The sequence below is a fragment of the Nycticebus coucang genome, chromosome 10 (assembly GCF_027406575.1).
Source record: "Nycticebus coucang isolate mNycCou1 chromosome 10, mNycCou1.pri, whole genome shotgun sequence".
In the NCBI taxonomy this organism is placed as follows: domain Eukaryota; kingdom Metazoa; phylum Chordata; class Mammalia; order Primates; family Lorisidae; genus Nycticebus; species Nycticebus coucang.
Window position 1 is genome coordinate 113,355,737 of NC_069789.1, and position 24,339 is coordinate 113,380,075.

Here is a 24,339-nt window from a genome sequence, read left to right on the forward strand (position 1 = left end):
CCTCTTATAAACATGGTGTTTGGGTGCTCTTTTCTCTCCATTGGGCCTTGTCTTCCTGCAACAAGGTTACCATCTTAGCTAAGGGTTCCTGGGCTGCTGTCAGGCTGGTTGGGATCTGGGGCTAGGGACCTTAGTTTTACATGCCCAGGGCCTCGGAATTTTCAAAGGCCTATGAGGCTTTATTATATTGCAGAAACAAAGATCCTCCAGAGATTGAGGGTTCAATCCCACATGACTATCCCCCACTTCCAATGCTAATCGTAAATCCCATATTATTTTACCTGTGCCTCTGGCCAACTGGCTGTAAATCAGGGTTCTTATAACCTCCTCAGATTTCATTAATTTGCTAGAGAAGCTCACAGAACTCAGGGAAACACTCAAAGTTTACCAGTTTATTATAAAGACTATTACAAGAGATACACATGAGATGCATCTGACGAGGTATTGGGGTGAGAGTGAGACAATTCCATACCCTCCCTGGATGCACCACCCTCCAAGGAATCTCTATTAGCTATCTAGAAGCTCTCCAAACCCTGTCTTTTTGAGTTTTAATAGTATTGGAAAGGCTTCATTACTTGTAGGTGATTGATTAAACCACTAACCATGAGTAATTAACTTAACCTTCAGTCCCTTTCCGGTTAGGATTTTGATAGGGATTGCACTGAATCTTTATATCACTTTGGGGAGTATTGCCATTTTAGTAACACCAACTCTTCCAATCCACAAATGTGGGTATCCTGACATTTTTTAGGCTTTAATTTCTTTTGGCAATGCATTGTCATTTTCAGGGTATAAATCTTCTATTTTCTTGGTTAAATTTATTACTATTTTATTCTTTCCAATACTATTATACAAGCAATTGTTTATATAAATGATATTTCAATTTGTTGCTTACTTGAGTCCAGAAATACAACTGATTTTTGAGTGTCAATATTTTTTTTTTTTTGAGACAGAATCTCATTCTTTTTTTTTTTTTTTTTTTGTAGAGACAGAGTCTCACTGTACCACCCTCAGGTAGAGTGCCGTGGCGTCACACGGCTCACAGCAACCTCTAACTCTTGGGCTTACGCGATTCTCTTGCCTCAGCCTTCCGAGCAGTTGGGACTACAGGTGCCCACCACAACACCCAGCTATTTTTTTTTGTTATTGCAGTTTGGCCGGGGCTGGGTTTGAACTCGCCACCCTCAGCATATGGGGCCGGCACCCTACTCACTGAGCCACAATATTTTATTCTGCAACTTACTGCATTTGTTTTTTATTTTAATAGTTTTTATGACATTCTTCAGGTTTTTTAAAAATACAAGATCATATTATTCTGTAAATTCTTTCACTTCTTTTCTAATTGGATACCTTTTATGTCTTTTCTTTTCTAACTTCTCTGGCTAGAATTTCCAATATACTGTGGATAAATAGTGGCAAAGGGGAACATCTTTATTTTTTTTCCCAAAAAATACCAGTAAGTTTTCAGTACCTCACTGAGTATGAGTATTAACCGGGTTTTAAATAAATGCTCCTTTTTTTCTTTTTTGTAGAGACAGAGTCTCACTTTTATGGCCCTCTGTAGAGTGCTGTGGCCTCACACAGCTCACAGCAACCTCCAACTCCTGGGCTTAAGCAATTCTCTTGCCTCAGCCTCCCGAGCAGCTGGGACTACAGGCGCCCGCCACAACACCTGGCTATTTTTTGGTTGCAGTTTGGCCGGGGCTGGGTTTGAACCCACCACCCTCAGTATATGGGGCCAGCACCTTACCGACGGAGCCACAGGCGCCACCCTAAATAAATGCTCTTCTTAGGACACCTGTTAGGTAATTGCTTGAGTCGCAAAACTTACCTCATCTCCTTGTCCCAATTACCCACTGAAAATTTCAAACTTATGGCCTGCCCCTAATGGCTCTTCCCCCCAGAGCAGTAACTCCTTATTGGCTATTCTACCATCCTGTCACCATTCTAAGGTTTCGCCTAACCAAACTTATATAAAGGTGCACTCTCTCTTCCTCTCTCTCTCACTCTTTTCTCTCTTCCTTGGTGCTGCTCTGCAGCATCCCTCACCAATAAAGACCTTTCATATAAGCCTTAGTGGTCGGTGAGATCTCTGCCAGTCGAGTGCCGCCTTTTCAACACCTTTCTATTCATACCTTTGAGCGTTGTTATTAAAAATGGGTGTTGGTGTTTCTCAAATGCTTTTTTTTATCAATTGAAAGGATAACATGTTTTTATTCCCGCAGCTTATAAATGTGGTACATTTCAGAAACTGATTTTTTTATGTTAAGCCGATTTTGCATTTACAAAATAAATCCCAGTTGGTAACAAGTATACTTATAATATGCTTTAAGGTTCAGCTTTCTAGTATTTTTTAAAGGATTTCTGCATCTATATTTGCAAGAAATATTATAATTTTCTTTTTCTTTTTTTTTTTTTGAGATAGTCTCCTGTCACCCCACCTAGAGTGCAGTGACATCATCACAGCTCACTCCCACCTCCAATTCCTAGGACCAAGCAATCCTCCTGCCTCAGTCTCTTGAACTACATACCAGCCACCATACCTAGCTAATTTTTCTATTTTTTGTAGAGATGGGGTCTCACTCTTCCTCAGGCTGGTCTCAAACTCCTGATTTCAAGTGATCCCCACATTTTGGCCGACCAGAGTGCTAGGATTATTGGAGTGAGCTACCATGTCCCACTGAGAGAGGATACCTGAGAAGGGTGAGGTCTAGAACAGGTCTTCTCAAGGAGACCAGAAGGATACACCTGCAGGGTCCTCTCCATGGTGACTGTGCTCTTGGGAATTTGTAAACTTAACTTCTTGGAACTTGGAAATTTCCAAGTTCTGTGAAATCCTGTAGTGCTATAGGGGCTAGACTAGCATCTTCCGCTTGATTCAAACTGGCCAATGAGAAGGGTACCTATGGGTACCTTTGACTGTCCATAAAAAGGGAAAGACCAACCCAGTTGGGGAGTGGGACCATTGGAATTCTTCTATGCCATAAGCTCCTGAATGGTGAATAAAGCCCTTCCTTTTATAAACGTGGTATTTGGGTGCTCTTTTTCTCCATTGGGCCTCATCTTCCTGCAACACCACCAGTTTTCTGTTTAATATTAAATTCTTAATACTTGTATATCTTTTGTAGTAACTGTGCTATCTTTCACGTCCTTTGTTAGATAAACTCCCAAATATTTCATCTTCTTTGGCACTATTGTGAATGGAATAGAGTCCTTAACTATTTTTTCAGCTTCACTATTGTTGGTATATATAAAAGCTACCGATTTATGAATGTTGATTTTGTAACCTGAGATGCTGCTCTATTCCTTGATCACTTCTAAGAGTTTGTAATAGAATCCCTGGTGTTTTCCAGATATACAATTATACCATATGTGAAGAGCGAAAGTTTGATCTCTTCTGACCCTATATGGATACCCTTGATCACCTTTTCTTCCCTAATTGCGATGGCTAAAACTTCCATTAGAATGTTAAAGAGCAGTGGAGACAATGAGCAGCCTTGTCTGGTTCCTGATCTGAGTGAAAATGATTTCAATTTAACTCCATTTAATATGATATTGGCTGTGGGTTTGTTGTAGATGGCCTCTATCAGTTTAAGAAATGTCCCTTCTATACCAATTTTCTTAAGTATTCTGATCATGAAGGGATGCTGGATATTACGAAAAGCTTTTTCTGCATCAATTGAGAGAACCATATGGTCTTTGTTTTTTAATTTGTTTACGTGCTGAATTATATTTATAGATTTATGTATATTGAACCAGCCTTGAGACCCTGGGATAAAACCGACTTGGTCATGATGTATAATTTGTTTGATGTGTTGCTGGATTCTGTTTGTTAGGATATTGTTGAATATTTTTGCATCTATATTCATTAGTGATATTGATCTATAATTTTCTTTTCTTATTGGATCTTTTCCTGGTTTGGGGATCAGGATGATGTTTGCTTCATAGAACGTGTTGGGTAGTCCTCTTTCTTTTTCTATATTTTGGAACAGGTTGAGTAATATAGGTACTAGTTCCTATTAAAAGGTTTGGTAGAATTCTGATGTGAAGGCATCTGGTCCCGGGCTTTTCCTTTTAGAGAGATTTCTATTAGTTCAAAGAGAACTATGAAACTCTAAGAAAAGAAATAGCTGAAAATGTTAACAAATGGAAAAACATACCATGCTCATGGCTGGGAAGAATCAACATTGTTAAAATGTCCATACTACCCAAAGAAATATACAATTTTAATGCACTCCCTATTAAAGCTCCACTGTCACACTTTAAAAATCTTGAAAAAATAATACTTCGTTTTATATGGAATCAGAAAAAAACCTCGAATAGCCAAGACATTACTCAGAAATAAAAACAAAGCAGGAGGAATCACACTACCGGACCTCAGACTATTCTATAAATCGATAGTGATCAAAACAGCATGGTACTGGCACAAAAACAGAGAAGTAGGTGTCTGGAACAGAATAGAGAACCAAGAGATGAACCCAGTTACTTACCGTTATTTGATCTTTGACAAGCCAATTAAAAACATTCAGTGGGGAAAAGATTCCCTATTTAACAAATGGTGCTAGGTGAACTGGCTGGCAACCTGTACAAGACTGAAACTGGACCCACACCTTTCACCATTAACTAAGATAGACTCTCACTGGATTAAAGATTTAAACTTAAGACATGAAACTACAAAAACTCTAGAAGAGAGTGCAGGGAAAACCCTTGAAGAAATCGGTCTGGGCGAGTATTTTATGAGGAGGACCACCACCCCCCAATTGAAGCAGCTTCAAAAATACACTACTGGGACTTAATCAAATTAAAAAGCTTCTGCACAGCCAAGAACACAGTAAGGAAAGCAAGCAAACAGCCCTCAGAATGGGAGAAGATATTTGCAGGTTATGTCTCTGACAAAGGTTTAATAACCAGAATCCACAGAGAACTCAAATGTATAAGCAAGAAAATAACAAGTGATCCCATCTCAGGCTGGGCAAGGGACCTGAAGAGAAACTTCTCTGAAGAAGACAGGCACACGGCCTACAGACATATGAAAAAATGCTGGTCATCCTTAATCATCAGAGAAATGCAAATCAAAACTACTTTGAGACATCATCTAACTTCAGTAAGAGTAGCCCATATCACAAAATCCCAAGACCAGAGATGTTGGCGTGGATGTGGAGAAAAGGGAACACTTCTACACTGCTGGTAGGAATGCAAATTAATACATTCCTTTTGGAAGGATGTTTGGAGAACACTTAGAGATCTAAAAATAGATCTGCCATCCAATCCTGTAATTCCTGTACTAGGTATATACCCAGAAGAACAAAAATCACATTATAAAAAAGATAATTTGTACCAGAATGTTTATTGCAGCCCAATTCATAATTGCTAAGTCACGGAAAAAGCCCAAGTGCCCATCAATCCACAAACGGATTAATAAATTGTGGTATATGTACACCATTAGAATATTATGCAGCCTTAAAGAAAGATGGAGACTTTACCTCTTTCATGTTTACGTGGATGGAGCTGGAACATATTCTTCTTAGTAAAGTATCTCAAGAATGGAAGAAAAAATATCCGATGTACTCAGCTCTACTATGAAACTAATTTATGGCTTTCATATGAAAGCTATAACCCAGTTATAGCCTAAGAATATGAGGAAGGGGGAGAGGGAGGGAGGAGGATGAGCAAAGGGAGGGTGATTGGTGGGATTACACCTGCCGTGCATTTTACAAGGGTACATGTGAAACTTAGTAAATGTAGAATATAAATGTCTTCACACAATAACTAAGAAAATGCCAGGACGGCTATGTTAAACAGTGTAATGAAAATGTGTCAGTCAATAAAACCAGTGTCTGGTGCCACATGATGGCATTAATGTACACAACTATGATTTAATAAAAAAAAACAACTGTGCTTAGTGTGGCTTTATCAGAGTAATACTGTCCTCACCAAATGATGTAGGGAATATTCCCTTCTCTTCTATTTTTTATAATAGTTTGAGAAGAATTGATGCTAATTCTCTAACTATTTTGTAGAATTCACCAGTGAAGCAATCTGGTCCCAGGTGTTTTGTAGTTGAGAGGTTTTCTTTTATGGGGGGAGGGAGGTTTTTTATTACTGATTTAATTTCATTTATAAATCTGTTCCGATTATCTACTTACTCTTGAGGCAATTCTTGTAGTATGTGGCGGGGGGGGGGGTTTGTTTGTTTGTTTTTGCTTTTGTTGTTTTCTTTTTGAGAGACAGAGCTCAGTGCCCTGGGTAGATTGCTGTGGTGTCATAGCTCATAGCAACCTCAGACTCTTGGGCTCAAGCAATACTCCTGCCTCAGCTTCCTGAGTAGCTGGGACTATGGGTGCTGTACACCCTGGTAGTTTTTTCTATTTTCAGTAGAGACAGAGTCTTGCTCTTGCTCAGGCTGGTTTCAAACTCCTGAGCTTAAGCAATCCACCAACCTCAGCCTCCCAGAGTACTAGGATTACAGGCCTGAGTTGCCCAGTCCAGTATGTGTTTTGTAGGAACTTTTCCATTTCATCTAGGTTATGTAATAATTAATTCCTTGGCATACAATTGTTTTTTGTAGTCTCTTACAATAAATTTTATTTCTGTTAAGTTGGTAGTAAAATTCTAACTTTCATTTTAGGTTATTGTAATTTGAGTCTTCTCTATTAGTTGAGAGGACTATTAATTTTGTTGATCTTGGCTAGGAATAAAGTTTTGGAATCACTGATTTTCTCTATTTTTTAAAAACGTACTTTCCTTTATCATTGATCTAATTGTTCTTATTTCCTTCCTTCTGCTAGTTTTTGGTTTAGTTCACGTTCTCCAGTTTCTTAAGGTATAAAGTTAGGTTGCTGATACAAAATATTTTTTCAGCTTTAGTGATATATAATTCTATATATCCAAAGTGTACAATGTGATGTTTTAATAAAAGTATACATTGCAAATTGATTACAATCATACCAAGCTAATCAACATATCCATCGCCTCACATAGCTACCCTTCTTTCTTGGTATGAATACATCAGATATACACTCTTAGCAAATTTCAAAATTACAATATATTAATTATAGTCGTTGTGCATTAGTTCTCCAGAACTTACCTTAAAACAGCAAGTGTATGCCCTCTGACTAACATTCCTCATTCTTCCTACCCCACCCTTTGTAACCACCCTTCTACTCTCTGTTACTATTAGTTTAACTCTTTTAGATTTCACATATAAGTGAGTCAAGCAGAATTTATCTTTCTGGTTCTTGCATATTTCGCTTGGAATAATGTCTACCAGGTCTCTGAATTCAGCCACCGCCCCACGTGGCATCCCCACAGTGATAGATCCTAGTTCCCTGACCTCTTGAGTAGCTTCCGCCTCACTGGCAGTACTCCATTCCAGCGGGCTCGCAAAACTAGCTTTCGAGTTAAAATGTTTCAACTTAAGAAGACGGTACTTTCGGGCGGCGTCTGTGGCTCATTGGGTAGGGCGCCATATACCAAGGGGGACAGGTTTAAACCCAGCCCTGGCCAAACTGCAACAAAAAAATAGCCGAGCGTTGCCAGCTACTTGGGAGGCTGATTCAAGAGAATCGCCTAAGCCCAGGAGTTGGAGGTTGCTGTGAGCTGTGTGACCTCACGGCACTCTACCAAGGGCGATAAAGTGAGATTCTCTCTACAAAAAAAAAAAAAAGAAGAAGACTGTATTTTCGTTTTCGATATAAGCAGACTACAGTTTTAAGCTTTTACCTTAAATTTTGAAACATTAACTTAAAATGGGCAAGAAGCAACGCTGCCCTACAGAACATGAAATAGACACAAACAAATATTACCAAACATGAAAAATAAGGACCCGCCAGTGACAGACAAAATGAAGCACAGGACCTATCCTAGCTCTCCTGGTCCGACCCAGTCCCGGGTGGTACCTCGCTTAGTTAGGTCTCTCTTCCCGTCCCGCCCCGCCCACAAGCCTCCCAGTATTTTTCCTCCGCCCCTGGAGTTTCCGGCACAGGCGGAAGCGGATAGCGGGAAAAGTTACGCCGGTGCGCGTTGAGTTTTCCTCTGTCAAGATTAAACGTTCCCTTGGTGGGAGCTGGGGGTGGCAGCTGACCTTAAAATATCCGCAACAGCCCCTTCACCCAAAGCAAGTTCCAGAATTGCTTCCTTTTCGGTTTGAAATCTGAGTCTGGTCCCTGCTCCCGCTTTTCTGCCTTGGGGCCTTTGTAGACACCACCATTCAGTCGTTTTCTTGCTTAGAACCCTTGCTGACCTTTCCTCCTGCCCTGCGCACGTTAAGTCCTCACCCACGAGGGGAATTCACGCTCTTCGCGATCCCCAACTTAGCTCTTCTCGGACCCTGGACGGCATTTCTCAACGCCCTACTCCAGGAGCAGCCGCCTCGCCCCTGTTTGGGATTCTGCCGACCCTCCCTCTCCTGACAACATCTCCCCACCACCTCACGGCCTCTTCTGGGCGGGTCCCTTCTCTCTCCAGGCTTCCCCTTCACAGGCACCGCTTTCCCTGACTCTGCCTCGTTATACCCGGTGTTCTTCCTTCCCAAACTCAACCCTACTGGAAAATGTACTTTTCAGGGAGGTGAACATCTTATTCCTTCTCCCTTCTGAATGTGCGAGTGAGAGCGATCAGGCGAAAGAAAGACGAAGAGTGACGAGGCAGGAATAGAAAAGCGAAGGAGAAAAAATGAGAGAGTACCATAAATACATGGCAGAGTGGATGATGATTTAGGGACTCACAAAGAGACAGTAAGAGTGAGAAAAGGGGGGGTCTCCGGGAGATGAAAATACCAAAATAGGAAGAGGGGCAACAAAGTGGGGAGCACTCCAGACAGTGAGGAGAGAGAGTTTTTTAAAGAGTCGGAACCCTGGCAGACAGGCAACGTCCTTCTGGGATTGAAAGAGGAGGCAATGGGTGACTTGGTGAGCAGAGAGAAACATCAGGGAGGGAGCATAGGAAACTGGGGCAAAGGAGATGTAAGAGAGCCAGCGGAGAGGGGGAGCAGAGATGGGGATGAAAGAAAGAGGCAGACATGGAGATTGGAGACAGTAAGATTGGGGAGAAAGAACAAAGGAGGTGAAACAAGTCGCCAGCAATAAAAGTTGCTTTTTCATTTAGTTGATCTTTTCCCTTGCTGTGCAGAAGCTTTTTAGTTTGATATAGTCCCACTTATTTATTTTTACCTTTGTTGCCTGTTGCTTTCATTGTGATATCCAGAAAGTCATTGTCAAGACCAGTGTCAAGGAGTTTCTTTCCTATGTCTTCTTCTAGGAGTTTTATGGTTTCAGGTCATACATTTAAGTCTATATTCCATTTTGAGTTGATTTTTGTAGTCTAATATAAGGGTCCAGCTTCATTCTTTTGGATATGAATATGCAGTTTTCCTGGCAAGATGTATTGATGAGACTGCCCTATATTCATGCCCTTGTCAAAGGTTAGTTGACTGAGGATGTTTATTTCTGAGGGGCCCCATTGTATTTGATTGGTCTACTTGTGTTTTTACCCAGTATCTTACTGTAACGATTGCTATACCCTTATAATATACTTTGTAATCAGGAAGTGTGATGTCTACAGCCTTCTTCTTTTTCAAGATTGCTTTGGCTATTTGGGGGGGTTTTGTTTGTTTGTTTGTTTGTTTGTATTCCTTTTTTATTTTTTTTTTTTGAGACAGAGTCTCACTATGTCACTCTCGGTGGAGTGCTGTGGTGTCACAGCTCACAACAACCTCCAACTCTTGGGCTTAAGTGATTCTCTTTCCTCAGCCTCCCAAGTAGCTGGGAGTACAGGTGCCCACCACAACACCTGGCTATTTTGTCATTGTTGCGGCTGTCGTTGTTACTTTAGCTGGCTGGTGCCATAATCACTGACCTACAGGTGCCGAGCCTGCTTTGTGTGTGTGTGTGTGTGGGGGGGGTGTTCTATATAAATTTTAAGTTTTTTTTCTATTTCTGTGAAAAATGCATTGGAGTTTCAGTGGGGATTATGCTGAATATGTAGATTGATTTTGGTAGTATAGGCATTTTGATAATATTTTAAATTTTTTTATTCTTTAAAATTAGGTCCACATACTTCAATTGATAATAATTGTAACAATATTCTTTCAACCTGTGAATACAGGAAAGTGTTCCATTTATTTGTATGTTTTGCAATTTCTTTTATCAGGCAGAGAGCTCATTTTGTGTTATTTTGAGCTAGTAAGACTAACAGTCCTTTCAATGCCCTTTCAAATTATGCCCAGCCCCTCTTGCATTTGTGTATTCTACAACTTTTCTTCTGATCCCTTCTGCAGCCCAACTCTCCTCTTTGTTCTTTACTCTCAAATACCCTTGTTTTTCCTACACTGAGCCCCTGCAAGCAAAGGAAATGTTCTCCTGCTACCAGCAGTCTCAGGATGGTAAGCATTAAGACAAATAGATAGCTGCTGCTAAGGAAAGAAAAATGACACTTCTTCACAGTGTCAAAAGACGAAAATACTATAAATTTAGTTTGAAGATTGAATTTGCAATTCTAGAATCAAGCGACACCTTTTTCTATAAGATAGAATAAGTGTTCTGATGAGCTGAGCAAAAAAGTTTGGTGCTATAGACAGAATATGGCTGAATAAAGCAGAACCAGGAAACAAAAACAGATTGAACCCCGTAGGGTTAAAACAGAGATTACCTTATAATGCTCAACACCCGCCCATTTCAAAGTTCAGTTTGAGTACATGGCACATAGCATGGGTAACTCTGTTCTAGTTTGGTCTGTTACCACAGGTTGTTATTCCCAAACAATGGCCATCAGAACATTTGTTTAACTGTGTCTCCATTTTTACTTGTGGGAAATTATTTTGATCAGTGTTCCCAGATGATGGTATTGTCCATTAAAATACATACACATACCAAAGCCTTTAATTTCCTTCCACTCTTCCACCATTAAAACAAAAAATACTCCTGTAATAAGTATCCCTCTTATATTCTCCATTTAAGAGCACATTACTGGGAGGCCAGGGCGGGTAGATTGCCTGAGCTTAGGAGTTCAAGACCAGACTGAGCTAGAGCAAGACTTCGTGTCTAAAAATTTCCAGGCATTATGGTAGGCACCTGTAGTCCTAGCTACTTAGGAGGGTAAGGCAAGATAAGCACTGTACCGAAGAGTTTGAGGTTGCTGTGAGCTATGATGCCACGGCACTCTACCGGGGGTAAGAAAGTGAGACTCTGTCTCAAAAGAAAGAAAGCACACATTACACTAAAAACCTGTATATATTGTCTTCAGTTCTTGCCTTTGATTCTCTCTTGATCCCATCCAATCAAGCTTGCACACCCACAGTCCACAGATAGTTTATTTTTCACACTCACTACTGACCTCCCCAATTCTAAATCCAATATTTAAATTTCGGTCCTCATTTTTCTTTCCTTAGCAGCAGCTATCTATTTGTCTTAATTTTCATGCCACCTCCTTGATCACTTCATACTTTCTTCTGCTTCTGTCTCCAGAACTGCATCGTGTGATTGTGGGGTATGTGCCATGATTTAGTCTTTGAAACTCTTGTCATCCTGTCCACACCTACTACTTTTCCTTGTCATCTCATCTCATGGATTAAACCCCTGTGACATGTTTCCATTTCTCCTGCAACCCTCTTCCCTGAACTTGAGTGTCCTGTGTCCAGTTGTCTCTTCCCCTCTCTTCTGTGCCATCTAACAGGCATCTCTCCCTTCCTGTGTCCTAAAAGGACTTCCTGAACTCCCCAAAATGCATTCCTCTGCAGTCCTCACATCTCAGGGGTAACCCTGTACTTTCCAAGGCTTAGCTGAACATATTGGCATATATTTAAAATATATAAGATATATACTTCAAAATCCTAAGGGCCAAAAAAAAAAAAAAAAAAGAAGAAAGAAAGAATAACATATGTAAGACATTATAAGACATGATGTTATTTAGAAGTGTTTTAATTCATATGCTAAAGAAAGAAATATGTTTACTTAAGACAGGTAAGAAAATACATCATTTGCAAAGTTCATCTAGGTGAAGGAGAGGAATGTGTACAAGCCAGGGCCCTCCTACTCTGCTCTTCCAGGACCTGTGTGGCCTCATCTGCTTGTGTCATCCTCACCCTGCTCTAGCCACAGAGACTTCTTTCCTTTTCCTGTCTCAAGGTGGCTCCTTCCTTAGGGCCTCCAGGTGGGCTGTCCCTCTGCCTAAAACTCTTTGGCACCTCAGCTGCAGGTGGCAAACACCCTACCTTCCCAGGGTCTTTGTTCTGATGTCACTTTCTTGGTAGAGGCTTCTGTTATCCATCCTTGATATAACATTCCATCCACACCCCCACCCTCACCTCTGTTCCTTCTTACCTGCTCTGCATGTATTTTTCGACCATCCATATCTAGACACTGGTGACAAGTCTCCAAAGGGGGAGCAGAGCCATGATGTGGGAGGTATGCTGGGCTTGCCCTTCTGAATGGAGCTCGCCCCTGGCTCCACATTTTTCAGGTACATCCGTTGTTGGTACCCCCTAACAACGGAGTCCCATTAATATAGTCCAGTTGTGCCCAGGCTTAATAATATTTAAAATTGATGCTATTTTATATTCAGGGTAGAGTGTCAGGCTCCATGTCCTCTATTGCTGAGGGCTGAGCTCAGCCTGTGATCACAGAGAAGTGAGGGGCTATGCTCTGCCTTGGGTTTGGAGCTGTGCCGTGGAGGAAAGCTCAGTGCAGTCCAGCTCCCCACTGTGCAGTGTGGTTGGGGGCTTCATGGGGAGGAAGCAAAAGAATCAAGAATGGCTCTTACTCAGGTACAGTGATGTTTTCAGGTTCTGATGACAGGGGTCAAAAATACACTTGTTGCCCTTCCTGCAGAAGTTAATTGCCCCTTATGCTCCCTGGCACAGTGAGCAGCAGAGGCCATCTTTCCATGGGATGAGGTCTTCCCTGTGTTATGTGGCTGTAGCACAGAAAGATGTATGTTTTTCTATTTCAGATTGACTTCTAAAGACTTAACGTTGAGTGAGGAAGCAGCCCAGATCAGAAGGAAGAGGAAAGCAGAGGATTCAGGAATGGCTTTTACTCAGGTACAGTGATGTTGTCGGTGGGTCCTTCTGAGTCCCTCCCTTTCTGAAATGCTGGGCATTGGACTTGCTGATCTTCTCTGACTCTGCAGCATCTGGCCTGACATTTTGCTCACACTTACCCCTGCCTTCCCTCAGTCCCTGTCACCTGCACTGAGATCTCATCTCATTGTGACGCAGTGACATGGGATTGGGCAGAGGCCCCACTGGGGCACTGTTCTGAGAAGGGCTGCAAACCCAGACATGGATTGGAGATGGGGTGTAGCTGTGCAGAGTCAGTGCTGTGGGGCAGCAGGGACTGTTAAGGAACCACAACTGGATACACTGTTACTCTCTGTAGAACAGTTTCAAAGGAGGTGTGTGGGGGGCTCTTTGGACTTCAAGTCTGTGCTCTGTGTGTCTTGGACCATTGCTCCAAGGGCACAAGCATGAACTGGTAGGATCATATGACACTAGCTCTGCATGTGTACAGAGGGCGTGAGCTGTGTAGGCATGGCTGCCTGCACCTATATTCCTTGGAGAGCCTTGGAGCCAAGGCAGAGAAATGCCACAGGGGCAGCACTGCCAAGGGGTTCCCCAATAGGGCAATTCCCAGTGAAGTCATAGGATTGGGGCCACCTCTGAGGGTCCCCATCAGGGCAGTGTATAGTGGAACTGTGGAGACAGGGCCACCCCTGAGACCCTAGAACTGTAGAGCCAACAGTTGTGATCCCAACTTGCTACACGCAATCAACCACAACCTGTGAGAACTTCCCTGTGGGGTGACACTGCAGGGGCAGGAATGAATTCCCAGGACCTCAGGGGGCCCAACCCCCACTCCAGGATATCTAGAAGGTGGGACATGGAGTAGAAGAAGATTATTCTCAGGCCTTAAGATTTAATAGGAGTGCCCTGTTGGGTTTCAGGCTTACATGGAACCAGTCACTTCTTTCTTCTTTCCTGTTTCTCCCTTTTGGAATTGAAATATCTGACCTTTGCCTGCTCCACCATTGTATTTTAGAAGCACACAATTTGTTTGATTTCCCAGATTCACACTGGAAAGCAGTTTGCCTTTGGATGAAACATTCCTTTGAGTGTTTGATTTAGATTATAGTTAGATGCAGCTCTGTTGTATTGACTTTGGAATTGGTAGTAGAACAAGTTAAGACTTTGGGGTCTGCACAGTGTGGTGGCTCACCCCCATAATCCTAGCACTCTGGAAGGCCAAGGCAGGTGAATTGCTTGAGCTCAGGAGTTCAAGACCACCCTGAGCAAGAGCAAGACCCCGTCTCTAAAAATAACCAGTAATTGTGGCAGGCACCTTGTAGTCCTCACTACTTGGGAGGCTGAGGCAAGAGGATTGCTTGAGCTCAAGAATTTGAGGTTGCTGTGAGCTGTGACACCATGGTACTCTACCAAGGGTGACAAAGTGAGACTTTGTCTCAAAAAAAAAAAAAAAGACTTTGGGGTCTATTGGAATAGAATGGATATGTTTTGTATGGGAGAAGCATATAACTTTGAGGAGCCCAGAATGGAATGCTGTGGTTTGAATTTTTTTCTCCTCCAGAATTCGTGTTGAAATTCCCACTCTAGCAGTATTATGAGCTGTGGCCTCTGGGAGGAGATTGAGTCATAAGGATTAGGTACTTTTTTTTTTTTTTTTTTCCTTTATAGAGACAGAGTTTCACTTTGCTGCTCTCAGTAGAGTGCCCTGGCATCACACAGCTTCCAGCAACCTCCAGCTCCTGGGCTTAGGCGATTCTCTTGCCTCAGCCTCTGAGTACCTGGGACTACAGGCGCCCACCACAACACCTGGCTACTTTTTTGTTGCAGTTTGGCCGCAGCCGGGTTTGAACCCACCACCCTCAGTATATGGGGCCAGTGCCCTACTCACTGAGCCACAGGCACCGCCCAATGGATTAGGTACCTTTATAAGAGGGCTTGACCTAGGATGTTCACTGCTTGTTGCCCCTTCCTTCACCATGTGGGGGCACAGCCTTCCTTCCTTCCAGAGAATGCAGCAGCAAGACACCATATTAGAAAAGGTGAACAGCGCTCACCAGTTACCAGTGCTAATAGTACCTTGATCTTGGACTTCCCAGCCAGCAGAATGGTGAGAAATAAATTTCTATTGTTCATAAATTACCCAGTCTGTCTTATTATGTTATAGCAACACAGAAAGACTAAGACATACTGCAACTGTTATTTAACTGATTCTTTTAATTCAACTCTAATTCCCAGATACCTGGGTTCAGGTGCTTACTCTGCCGTTTTCAGGTTGTTGGTCTGAGGTTAAGTTTCTTAAAGTATCTGTGACACAGTTGTCTCCAAGTAAGATGAAAACAGATCTTTCTCTTATGGGCTATTTTGTTGTTATTTGAATTAGTACATGTAGTGCCTTTGAGATAATGCCTAGCCTAGGAAATGTCCTAGAACTTCAGTCATTGTAGTTGTTATCATTAGCATGGTTTTTAGATTATGAATTTTCTTTGAAGTTGCTATGGACTATGTCATCTCTGAAGATGCCATTCATACTCTAGCTCCTCTAGATACTGAATTTCACTTGGTATGTTGGACATAATATCCATTATTTATATGGAGATAGCCTTGTGTTGATTTCTCATTTCTATATTTCTTGTATTGTCCACAAAAATGAAAAATCCACACTGATTTATAGGGTATCATAATCTCCTGTTGAATTTATAGCAAATCAAAATCAGAGACACATAACGTTCTCATAAATGCCTTATGTTAATATACCAGACAAACACACTTCAATAAAATTGATCCTTACAGTTCTTTTCTTGTTTTGAGTGAAGATAAGAACTCTTTCCCATGGTCCCTCGTTTAAGTGTGTTTTTCATTTTAGGGACCTTTGACATTCAGAAACGTGGACATAGAATTCTCTCAGGAGGCGAGGACATGCCGGGAACCTGCACAGAGAGCTTTGTACAGGGATGTGATGTTGGAAAACTACAGGAACCTGGTCTCTGTAGGTGAGGATAACTTCCCACTAGAAGTTGGGATTTGTCCTTGTATATTTTTGTATTTCTTTTGTGTGCCTTTCGGAACCCCCCATTTTTTGACTTATGTTTAAGCCCTATTGATTCAAAAGTTAAAAGCTTCATAATGTGGCATCTGGCCTCTAACTATCCCCTTTCTGTAGATATTCTGCCCCTTTCATTGTACAGAGGTGGTTTCAGACCCGCAGTATGCATAGAACCTTGTGGCAGACTTTTAAAATATCCAAGTTCTGGTTCTGCCCCCCTGCTGTTGATTCGATGTCTGTTACAGTGTTCCCTAAGAATTCAGAAAGAAGCCATTAGTGGATGAGTTTGTAAAGTATTTTTCTAGATCCATTGTAATGTCTTCTCTGTAAACACAAGGCTGGGATTATGAAAAGGTCACAGAACAACTTCCTTTATTTTTATAAGTAGGAGTCTCTCTTCCTGACCAGACTATCATTTCCATATTGGAGCAAGGGAAAGAGCCCTGGACTGTGGAGAGCCAAGTGAAAATAGCAAGAAACTCAAATAGAGGGAAGTGGATTAAAGGAGTGGACACAGGAAAGAGCCCAGGTGAGCACAGTAGAAGCCACATCATGAAGTAGAGTTTGGGAACTCCTTACAAGTAGGAGAATTCTATGGGAAGACAAAGGATTTCTTGTGAGCTCTGAAAAGAAATCTTCTTCCTATTTATCTCTCTGTTCTTCACACATGTAAAAGTTTATCCTTCCACCATTCAATGGTGCTGCAGCTCAAACACAGACAAAAGCAAAATGTTTATCATGATGGACAAGGCCCTAACATTTGGCCACTGTGTACTCTTTGGTCCTGTGATTCTATGCAGCACAAGGAGGGCTGTTGCAGAGTTCTCTTTTATCCGCGGTCTCTCTTTCTGTACTTGATTTTGTCTGATGCTGTTCTGTGGCCTTCTGGTCCTAATACTTTGACCTATCCCAATTCCATCCCCATTTCCTGTACTTGAAAGACCAAATGAGGAGATGGGAAGGCATTGGCTTCTCTTCCAGTGCATGTGCTATCCCAGAAACTGGATGAAGCTGTCTCAAACTCCCTCTGCCTCAGGTCCCTCAGTCCATTTATTCAGTTCTGCTTTTGCCAGTCTTCTCAGATGTGTGACAGGGAGTGGGTTGAGTCATCTGAGATTGCTACTCAGAGGAGCTATAAAGATACACAACACAAAGGTCCTCTCTCTGATTCTCAGCCCCACATAGGGAGGCTTTCAGGTTCTTAGCTTAGGGTATGTGGGCAGAGCAGAGTCTTATCTCCAGATCCCTGAAAATCTGACCCCTGTAATTTGGATTTTTCTCTTGCTTCTAACGTTCTCCCTACTGTGGGAATGCCAAATAACCTAGACTTTCCCTGATTTTGTATTTTCTTTTAAGTTTATGTGATTTACCTCTGAAACTTGCTTTTGTTAAACATATTCCTAGGGTCTGACATGTCATCCTTTTTATCTGTCATGATAAGCAACATTTAGGTTACTAACAGAGTCTTGTTCACTATCCCATGGAGTAGGCTCTCTAGTTAATTGAAAATTCTTTTTTTTTTTTTTTTTCAGTCTTTGGCCGGGGCTGGGTTTGAACCCACCATCTCCAGCATACCGGGCCGGCGCCCTACCCCTTTGAGCCACAGGCACTGCCCCGAAAATTCTTGAAAGATAACACTTTGACCAATATCTTTCAGTGTCATTCTACTACATAAGATGTGTCCACATTACAGTCATTGAGTACAGTGGTAAGCATGTTCTATGATACTCAGAAAGTGTGAGATCCTGGTTTTTGCAAAGTGTCAGAAAAGTATCCTGTGGAGGCGTAGTGACAGTGTTACGTAAACTAATGCTTACCTTTTTTGAGCCAACAATAAATGATGTAGGAATTTCGCCAAAGGAGAACATTGTTGAAATTTATAACTTCATCCCTATGAGGCTGTTGACTAAACCATTGTTCATGCGTCGTTTCCTATCCCCAGTGTTCCATTGTTCACTCTTCTAAAATAAAAGTGAGTTTGACACATCTTACTGAAGGAGCTCATGAAGTTGAATAAGGCCTATTTAAAAAAAAAGAAAAATTCTTTTGTGACAGGATCTTGCTCTGTCACCCAGGCTGTAGTGCAATGGTGCAGTCATAACTTACTGCAGCCTTAAACTTCTGGGTTCAAGTGATCCTCTTACCTCAGCTTCCTGAATAGCCGAGACTACATGTGTATGCTACTGTGCCTAAATTTTTTGTTTTTCGGTAGGTATGGGGTTTTACTGTGTTGCTTAGGCTGGTCTCAAATAGTCTTCCTGCCTTGCCCTCCCAAAGTGTTGGGGTTATAGGCATGAGCCAGTGCACCCAGCCTAAGTTATGTTTTTTTAAGTCCACTATAATTTAAGCTGCTATTACTTTCATCTCATACATTTCTGTGTATTCTGTACTTAACTACACTGCAGAATACTTTGATCAGATAATTATAGCTACTTCTTTTAGTTACATTTCACCTTACTTAATTCTTACTATTAAAGTATACATTTTTCAAGTGAATTTATTATAGTTTTAAAGGTGGAATCATTTGATAACTTGAGAATATGTATTTTTAATTAAGTTACCATGTTAATTACAAATTAATTACATTGGTTGAGCTTTGCTATGTAATATATATTGCTTTTCTATAATGTTTTAATTTTCTAAATATAATTTGTTGGATTTTCTTTAAAATTTTGCTGCGTTATTTTTCTGGAACATGCTATATTAAAATAATTATTCTTCCCACCTGGTTTCATCATGCACATCTTACTAGGCTAAATTAATATTTAAATATCTAATTTTATTTTACAGTTTTCCCGTTTCTTGTACTTCAAGGACTTCTCCACTATTGTTTATCAAACCTGTATTTTCTGCTTTTTATATATGGCCTCTTTATTTTTTATTTATTTATTTATTTTTTTATTAAATCATAGCTGTGTACATTAGTATGATCATGGGGCACCATACACTTGGTTCATAGACCGTTTGACACATTTTCATCACTCTAGTTAACATAGCTTTCGTGGCATTTTCTTAGTTATATGGCCTCTTTATATTGAGGTAGTTGCATTCTGTTCCTAGTTTGTTGAGTGGTTTTATCATGAAAGAGTACTGATTTTTTTTAAATGTTTGTTCCTTCATTCTATTAATGTGGAGAGTTATGTTAACTGTCTCAGGTTACAGCATTCTTGCCTTCTAGGAATAAGTCCTATGTGGTTGTGGCATACAATTCTGGTTTTTGTTTTGTTTTGTTTTGTTTTTGAGACAGAGTCTCACTTTGTCACCCCCGGTAGAGCGCCCTGGCATTATAGCTCACAGCAACCTCTAACTCTTGGGCTCAAGCAATTATCTTGTCTCAGCTTCCCGATTAGCTGGGACTACAGGTGCCCGCTACAACACCCAGCTATTTTTAGAGATGAGGTCTTGCTCTACCTCAGGCTGGTCTCAAACTTGTGAGCTCAGGTGATCCACCCACGTTGGCCTCCCAAAATGGATGACAGGCATAAGCCACTGCACCAGCCCCTGTACAATTCTTTTAATGTGTTGTTGAATTTTGATTGTGAATTTTTTTGAGGATTTTTATGTCAGCATTCATCAGGGACATTGCTGTTTAGTTTTCTTTTCTTGTAATGTTATTGTCTGGCTTTGGTATTGGGGAAATGCTAGCTTTTGGCTTGTAATACGAAGTTGCCATTTATTAAGTTATTCATTATAGGAGCTTTTTGTAGATATTTTCAATTACAGTATATTGTACTGTGGTTTGGCATTTATTTGTTCACAATAAATATGAAGTAAATATATGTAATTTTGTTCCTCCAATTATTAGAGAGTTATATGTTTACTGCCAGTTTGTATACTTTAGGGTCATGGTGGAAAACAACTTCTTTTAGTGCTAATGTATGTTTGTATAACATGCATGTTTTGATCATGGGGTTTTTAAACCCTATGGGCTTCCCTAAAATTGATTTGAATTTTGATCATAGGGTTTTTAAACCCTATGGGCTTCCCTAAAATTGATTTGAATTACCTTTAATCACCCTTTCTTTACTATAAAATTCTGTTCCTTAGGTGTTTCTAAAAATCATGATGGAAAAGTTTCATAGCTGTTGAGTATAAGCATTACTTTTGGTGTAGTATGTTTTCAATATGAAATATTTATTTGCCAACTGTAATTAATAGGAAACCCATGTTTTATTATATCTCGTAGATATCTTTCCTAAATGTGTGATCAAGAAATTACTACCAACAGAGTACAGAAATATGGGAGAAAAATTCCTAACAGTGATGGAAAAACATGAAAGACCTGACCTAGAAGATTTTTACTTCAGGGAAATGGACAAAAATATATGTGACTCTGAATTTCAAAGCAGAGATGGCAGGAGAAATTATAAAAGGGTGCCAGTGACCCATAAGAACAGTCTCACTGGTATAAAAGATCAACATGATACAGGGGATGCAGAAGATAAGCTTATTGAAAATCAGCTTAGATTAAGTTTTCAGTCACCGCTGCCTGAACTGCAGAAATTTCAAACTGAAGAGAAACTTTATGAATGTAATCAAATTGAGAAGACAATGAACAATGGTTCCTCAGTTTCACCACTTCAAGGGGTTCTTCCTACTGTCCAAACCAACATTTCTAGTAAAGATGGGAATGATTTTATGCATCATTCATTACTCACCCAAGGTCAAAAAACACACATTAGGGGAAAACCTTACAAATGTAATGAGTGTGGCAAAGCCTTTCATCAGAACTCATCGCTCACTATACATCAGATAATCCATATGGGAGGGAAGCCATACCAACGTGATGTATGTGGGAAGGTCTTCAGTCAAAATTCAAATCTTGTAAATCACAGAAAAATTCACACTGGAGCGAAACCATACAGATGTAAACAATGTGGCAAGTCCTTTATTCAGAGTTCCAACCTTGCAACTCATGAGAGAATTCATAATGGAGAGAAACCTTATAAATGTAATGAGTGTGGCAAAGCCTTTAAATGGAGCTCATGCCTCACCACACATCAGATAATCCATACAAGAAACCATGTAAATGTAATATATGTGGCAAGGTCTTCAGTCAAACATCACATCTTGCAAAGCACTGGAGAGTTCATACTGGAGAGAAACCTTACATATGTAATGAATGTGGCAAAGTCTTCAGTCAAAATTCACATCTCACCAGGCATCATAGAATCCATACATCCTTACAAATGTAGTGAGTGTGGCAAAGCCTTTAATCCGAGCTCATTACTCACCAGACATCAGATAATTCATACCAGAGAGAAACATTACCAATGTAATGAGTACAGCAAGGTCTTCAGTCACAATTCATCCCTAGCACGCCATTGGGGAATTCATACTGGAGAAAAACTTTACAAATGTAATGAGTGTGGCAAAGCTTTTAATTGGTGGTCACTCCTCACTAGACATCAGATAATCCATGTCAGAGAGAAACCACATAAATGTGATGTATGTGGCAAGGTGTTCAGCGAAAGTTCCTGCCTTATAAGACATTTGAGAATTCATACTGGAAAAAAACCTTACAAATGTAATGAGTGTGGCAAGGTCTTCAGTTACAGTGCAAACCTTTCAATTTATAGAATTCATACAGGAGAGAAACCTTTCAAATGTCATGAATGTGGCAAGGTCTTCAGCTACTACTCATGCCTAGCATGTCATCAAAGAATTCATACTGGAGAGAAGCCTTACAAATGTAATGACTGTGGCACAGCCTATAGTGAGCGTTCAAGCCTTACTAAACATCAGGTCATCCATATGGGAGGTCATCCACTGGATATCAGAAACCTTACAACTGTGATGAAATTGGCAAGGCTTTTATCCAAAGTTCAAAACTTATAAGACATCACAGAAACTTTACTGAGGAGAAACCACACAAATGTAGTGAATGTGGTAAAACATTCATTCATAGGGCCAGCCTGGAGTACCATCAAAGAAAACATACTGGAGAAAGGCCATACAAATTTATTGAATGTGGCAAGGTCTTCAATTCCACTTCAAACCTTGCAAGTCATCGGAGAATTCATACTGGAGAGAAACCTTACAAACGTAATGAATGTGGCAAGGTCTTCCATCATCGCTCACCCCGGCACATCATCATAGTATTCATACTGGAGAGAAACCTTAGAAATGTAATGAATATGGCAAAGCCTTTAGGGTGCGTTCAATCCTAGTTAATCACCAGGTAATGCATACTGGATTGAAACCTTATAAATGTAATGAATGTGGTAAGACATTTATCCAAAGATCAAAACTGGTGTACCATCAGAGGAATCATACTGGAGAGAAGCCATACAAATGTACTGAATGTGGAAAGGCCTCTGGGCAGTGGTCTTACCTCAGTAAACATAAAAGAATTCATTCTGGAGAAAAACTTTATAAATGTAATGAGTGTGGCAAATCATTTGTTAGCCACTCAGGCCTCACTAAACATCAGATAAAACACACTAAAGAGAACCTTACAAATACACTAAATGTGACAAAGCCTTTAGACATTGTCCTAACTTCTGGGTTCATCAAAGAATTTAAACTTACATATGCAGCAAATATAGCTTAGTGTGTACTACTTACTAGACTTAAAAATATACATCTTAGAAAGAAATCACAGAAATATGTATAGGAATAATTATACGTAGAGGTCAAAACTCATAATCTAGGGTGGCACCTGTGGCTCAGGAGTAGGGTGCCGGCCCCATATACCAGAGGTGGTGGGTTCAAACCTGGCCCCAACGAAAAACTGCAAAACAAACAAACAAACAAACAAAAAAACCTCAATCTACAGAAAATTCAAAGTGGAGAAATGTTATATAGATGAATGTGGCAAAACCATTAGCCATGTTCACTCATTACTTGACAGGATTGAGTTCATACTGAAGGAAAATCACATAAGTATGGCAGAGGCTTTCCTCAGGGATCACAACTCACTGGATATCAGAATATACATGTTTGAGAGAAGCCACACAAATGTAATGTGCATGCTAAGCCTTGTACCCAAAGATCAAAACTGAAACATCAGAGTATACTGGAGAACAACCTTACAAATGTAATGTATGTGGTAAGGCGTTTACTCAAGTAGTCATACCTCAGGGGCTGAGAGAATTAGTATAAGAGGGAAATCATACAAACATGCTGAACATAAGAAAGCTTTTAAGTAACAGTGTGTTATTAGGCTTTACCAAATTATTCATACTAGAGAGAAACCTTATAAATGTAATGAATATGGTAAATTTTTAAACCACGTCTGATAACATTACACATGCTAGGAGTAACCAAGTCTACTTTGCCAAGATTGACTTAAAACATTACATGTTGCAGAATAACTATAAGCCAAAATATGTTAAAACTCATGGCATTATGTAGATCAGATGCAAGAGCATGTGTGGAAATGTCCAGTTATCTTCAGTTTATAAAATACAGTATTCAGTTTGAGGTTTTGTGAGAAGCCTACTTGCTATTTATGACCTGCATTCTTAAGTTTGAACTCAATATGCTTTTCTATACCTTACATGCTTTTTGTTGTGATTTCTGGGAATGAATCAATAAAATGAGAGGGCCTACTTCATTCAGTGTGGTTTCTTTGTGTTCATGTTCCCAAGATTGAGGACACTGAATTTTAAAATCCCTATTGTGTGAATTAAACAGCATGGGGTGAGAATAGAGAATAATACAAATTCCTGTTGTAAGTCAGTATTTTCCAACCTGTTCTATCTCACAGCACACTTGAACCTATAGTTAAACTTCTGCAGCACATTTAAATTGTGTTGGTCAAAAAAAAAATGCTGTGCTTTAAACTTCTTTTGAAAATAATTAAAGATCTTTAAGGGTTTTTTTCATTTGTTTGTTTTGACACCCAGTCTCATTTGGTCCCCTTTGGTAGAGTGTCCTGGCATCTTATCTCACAGCAACCTCAAACTCTCAGGTTCAAGGGATCCTCTTGCCTCAGCCTCCCTAGTAACTAGGACTACGGGCATCTGCCACAATGCCTAGCTATTTTTTAGAGACAGGGTTTTGCTCTGGCTCAGGCTGGTCTCAAACCTGAGAGATCAGGCAATCCACCCTTCTCAGCCTCCCAAGTGCTGGGATTACAGGCATGAGCCATCGTGCCTGGCCTGATCTTTAAAATTTTTAATGGCACACCTAAGATCCTCTCAGTGCAAACCAGTGTGCCACAACACACCAGGTGAAAGTCACTGGGGTTAAGTCATCATGCTTACTCTGTTCAGGGTGTCCTTATCCAGACAAAAGACCACTAAGGGTTATAAGAAACAGTTGCCTGATCAAC

At 40.5% G+C, this 24,339-nt stretch overlaps 1 protein-coding gene across 1 annotated transcript; it reads left to right on the top strand.

Annotated features, from left to right (window-relative positions):
• The first annotated feature begins 9,386 nt into the window (after positions 1–9,386).
• Positions 9,387–23,606, top strand: LOC128596272 (zinc finger protein 841-like). The gene is given in 9 exon segments (XM_053605906.1): positions 9,387–9,421; positions 12,946–13,036; positions 15,882–16,008; positions 16,450–16,590; positions 20,248–21,075; positions 21,078–21,240; positions 21,242–21,821; positions 21,824–22,142; positions 22,145–23,606. Coding segments are annotated over 8 exon segments (2,643 nt in total). The 5' UTR covers positions 9,387–9,421; positions 12,946–13,021; the 3' UTR covers positions 22,615–23,606.
• Positions 23,607–24,339: the final 733 nt, after the last annotated feature.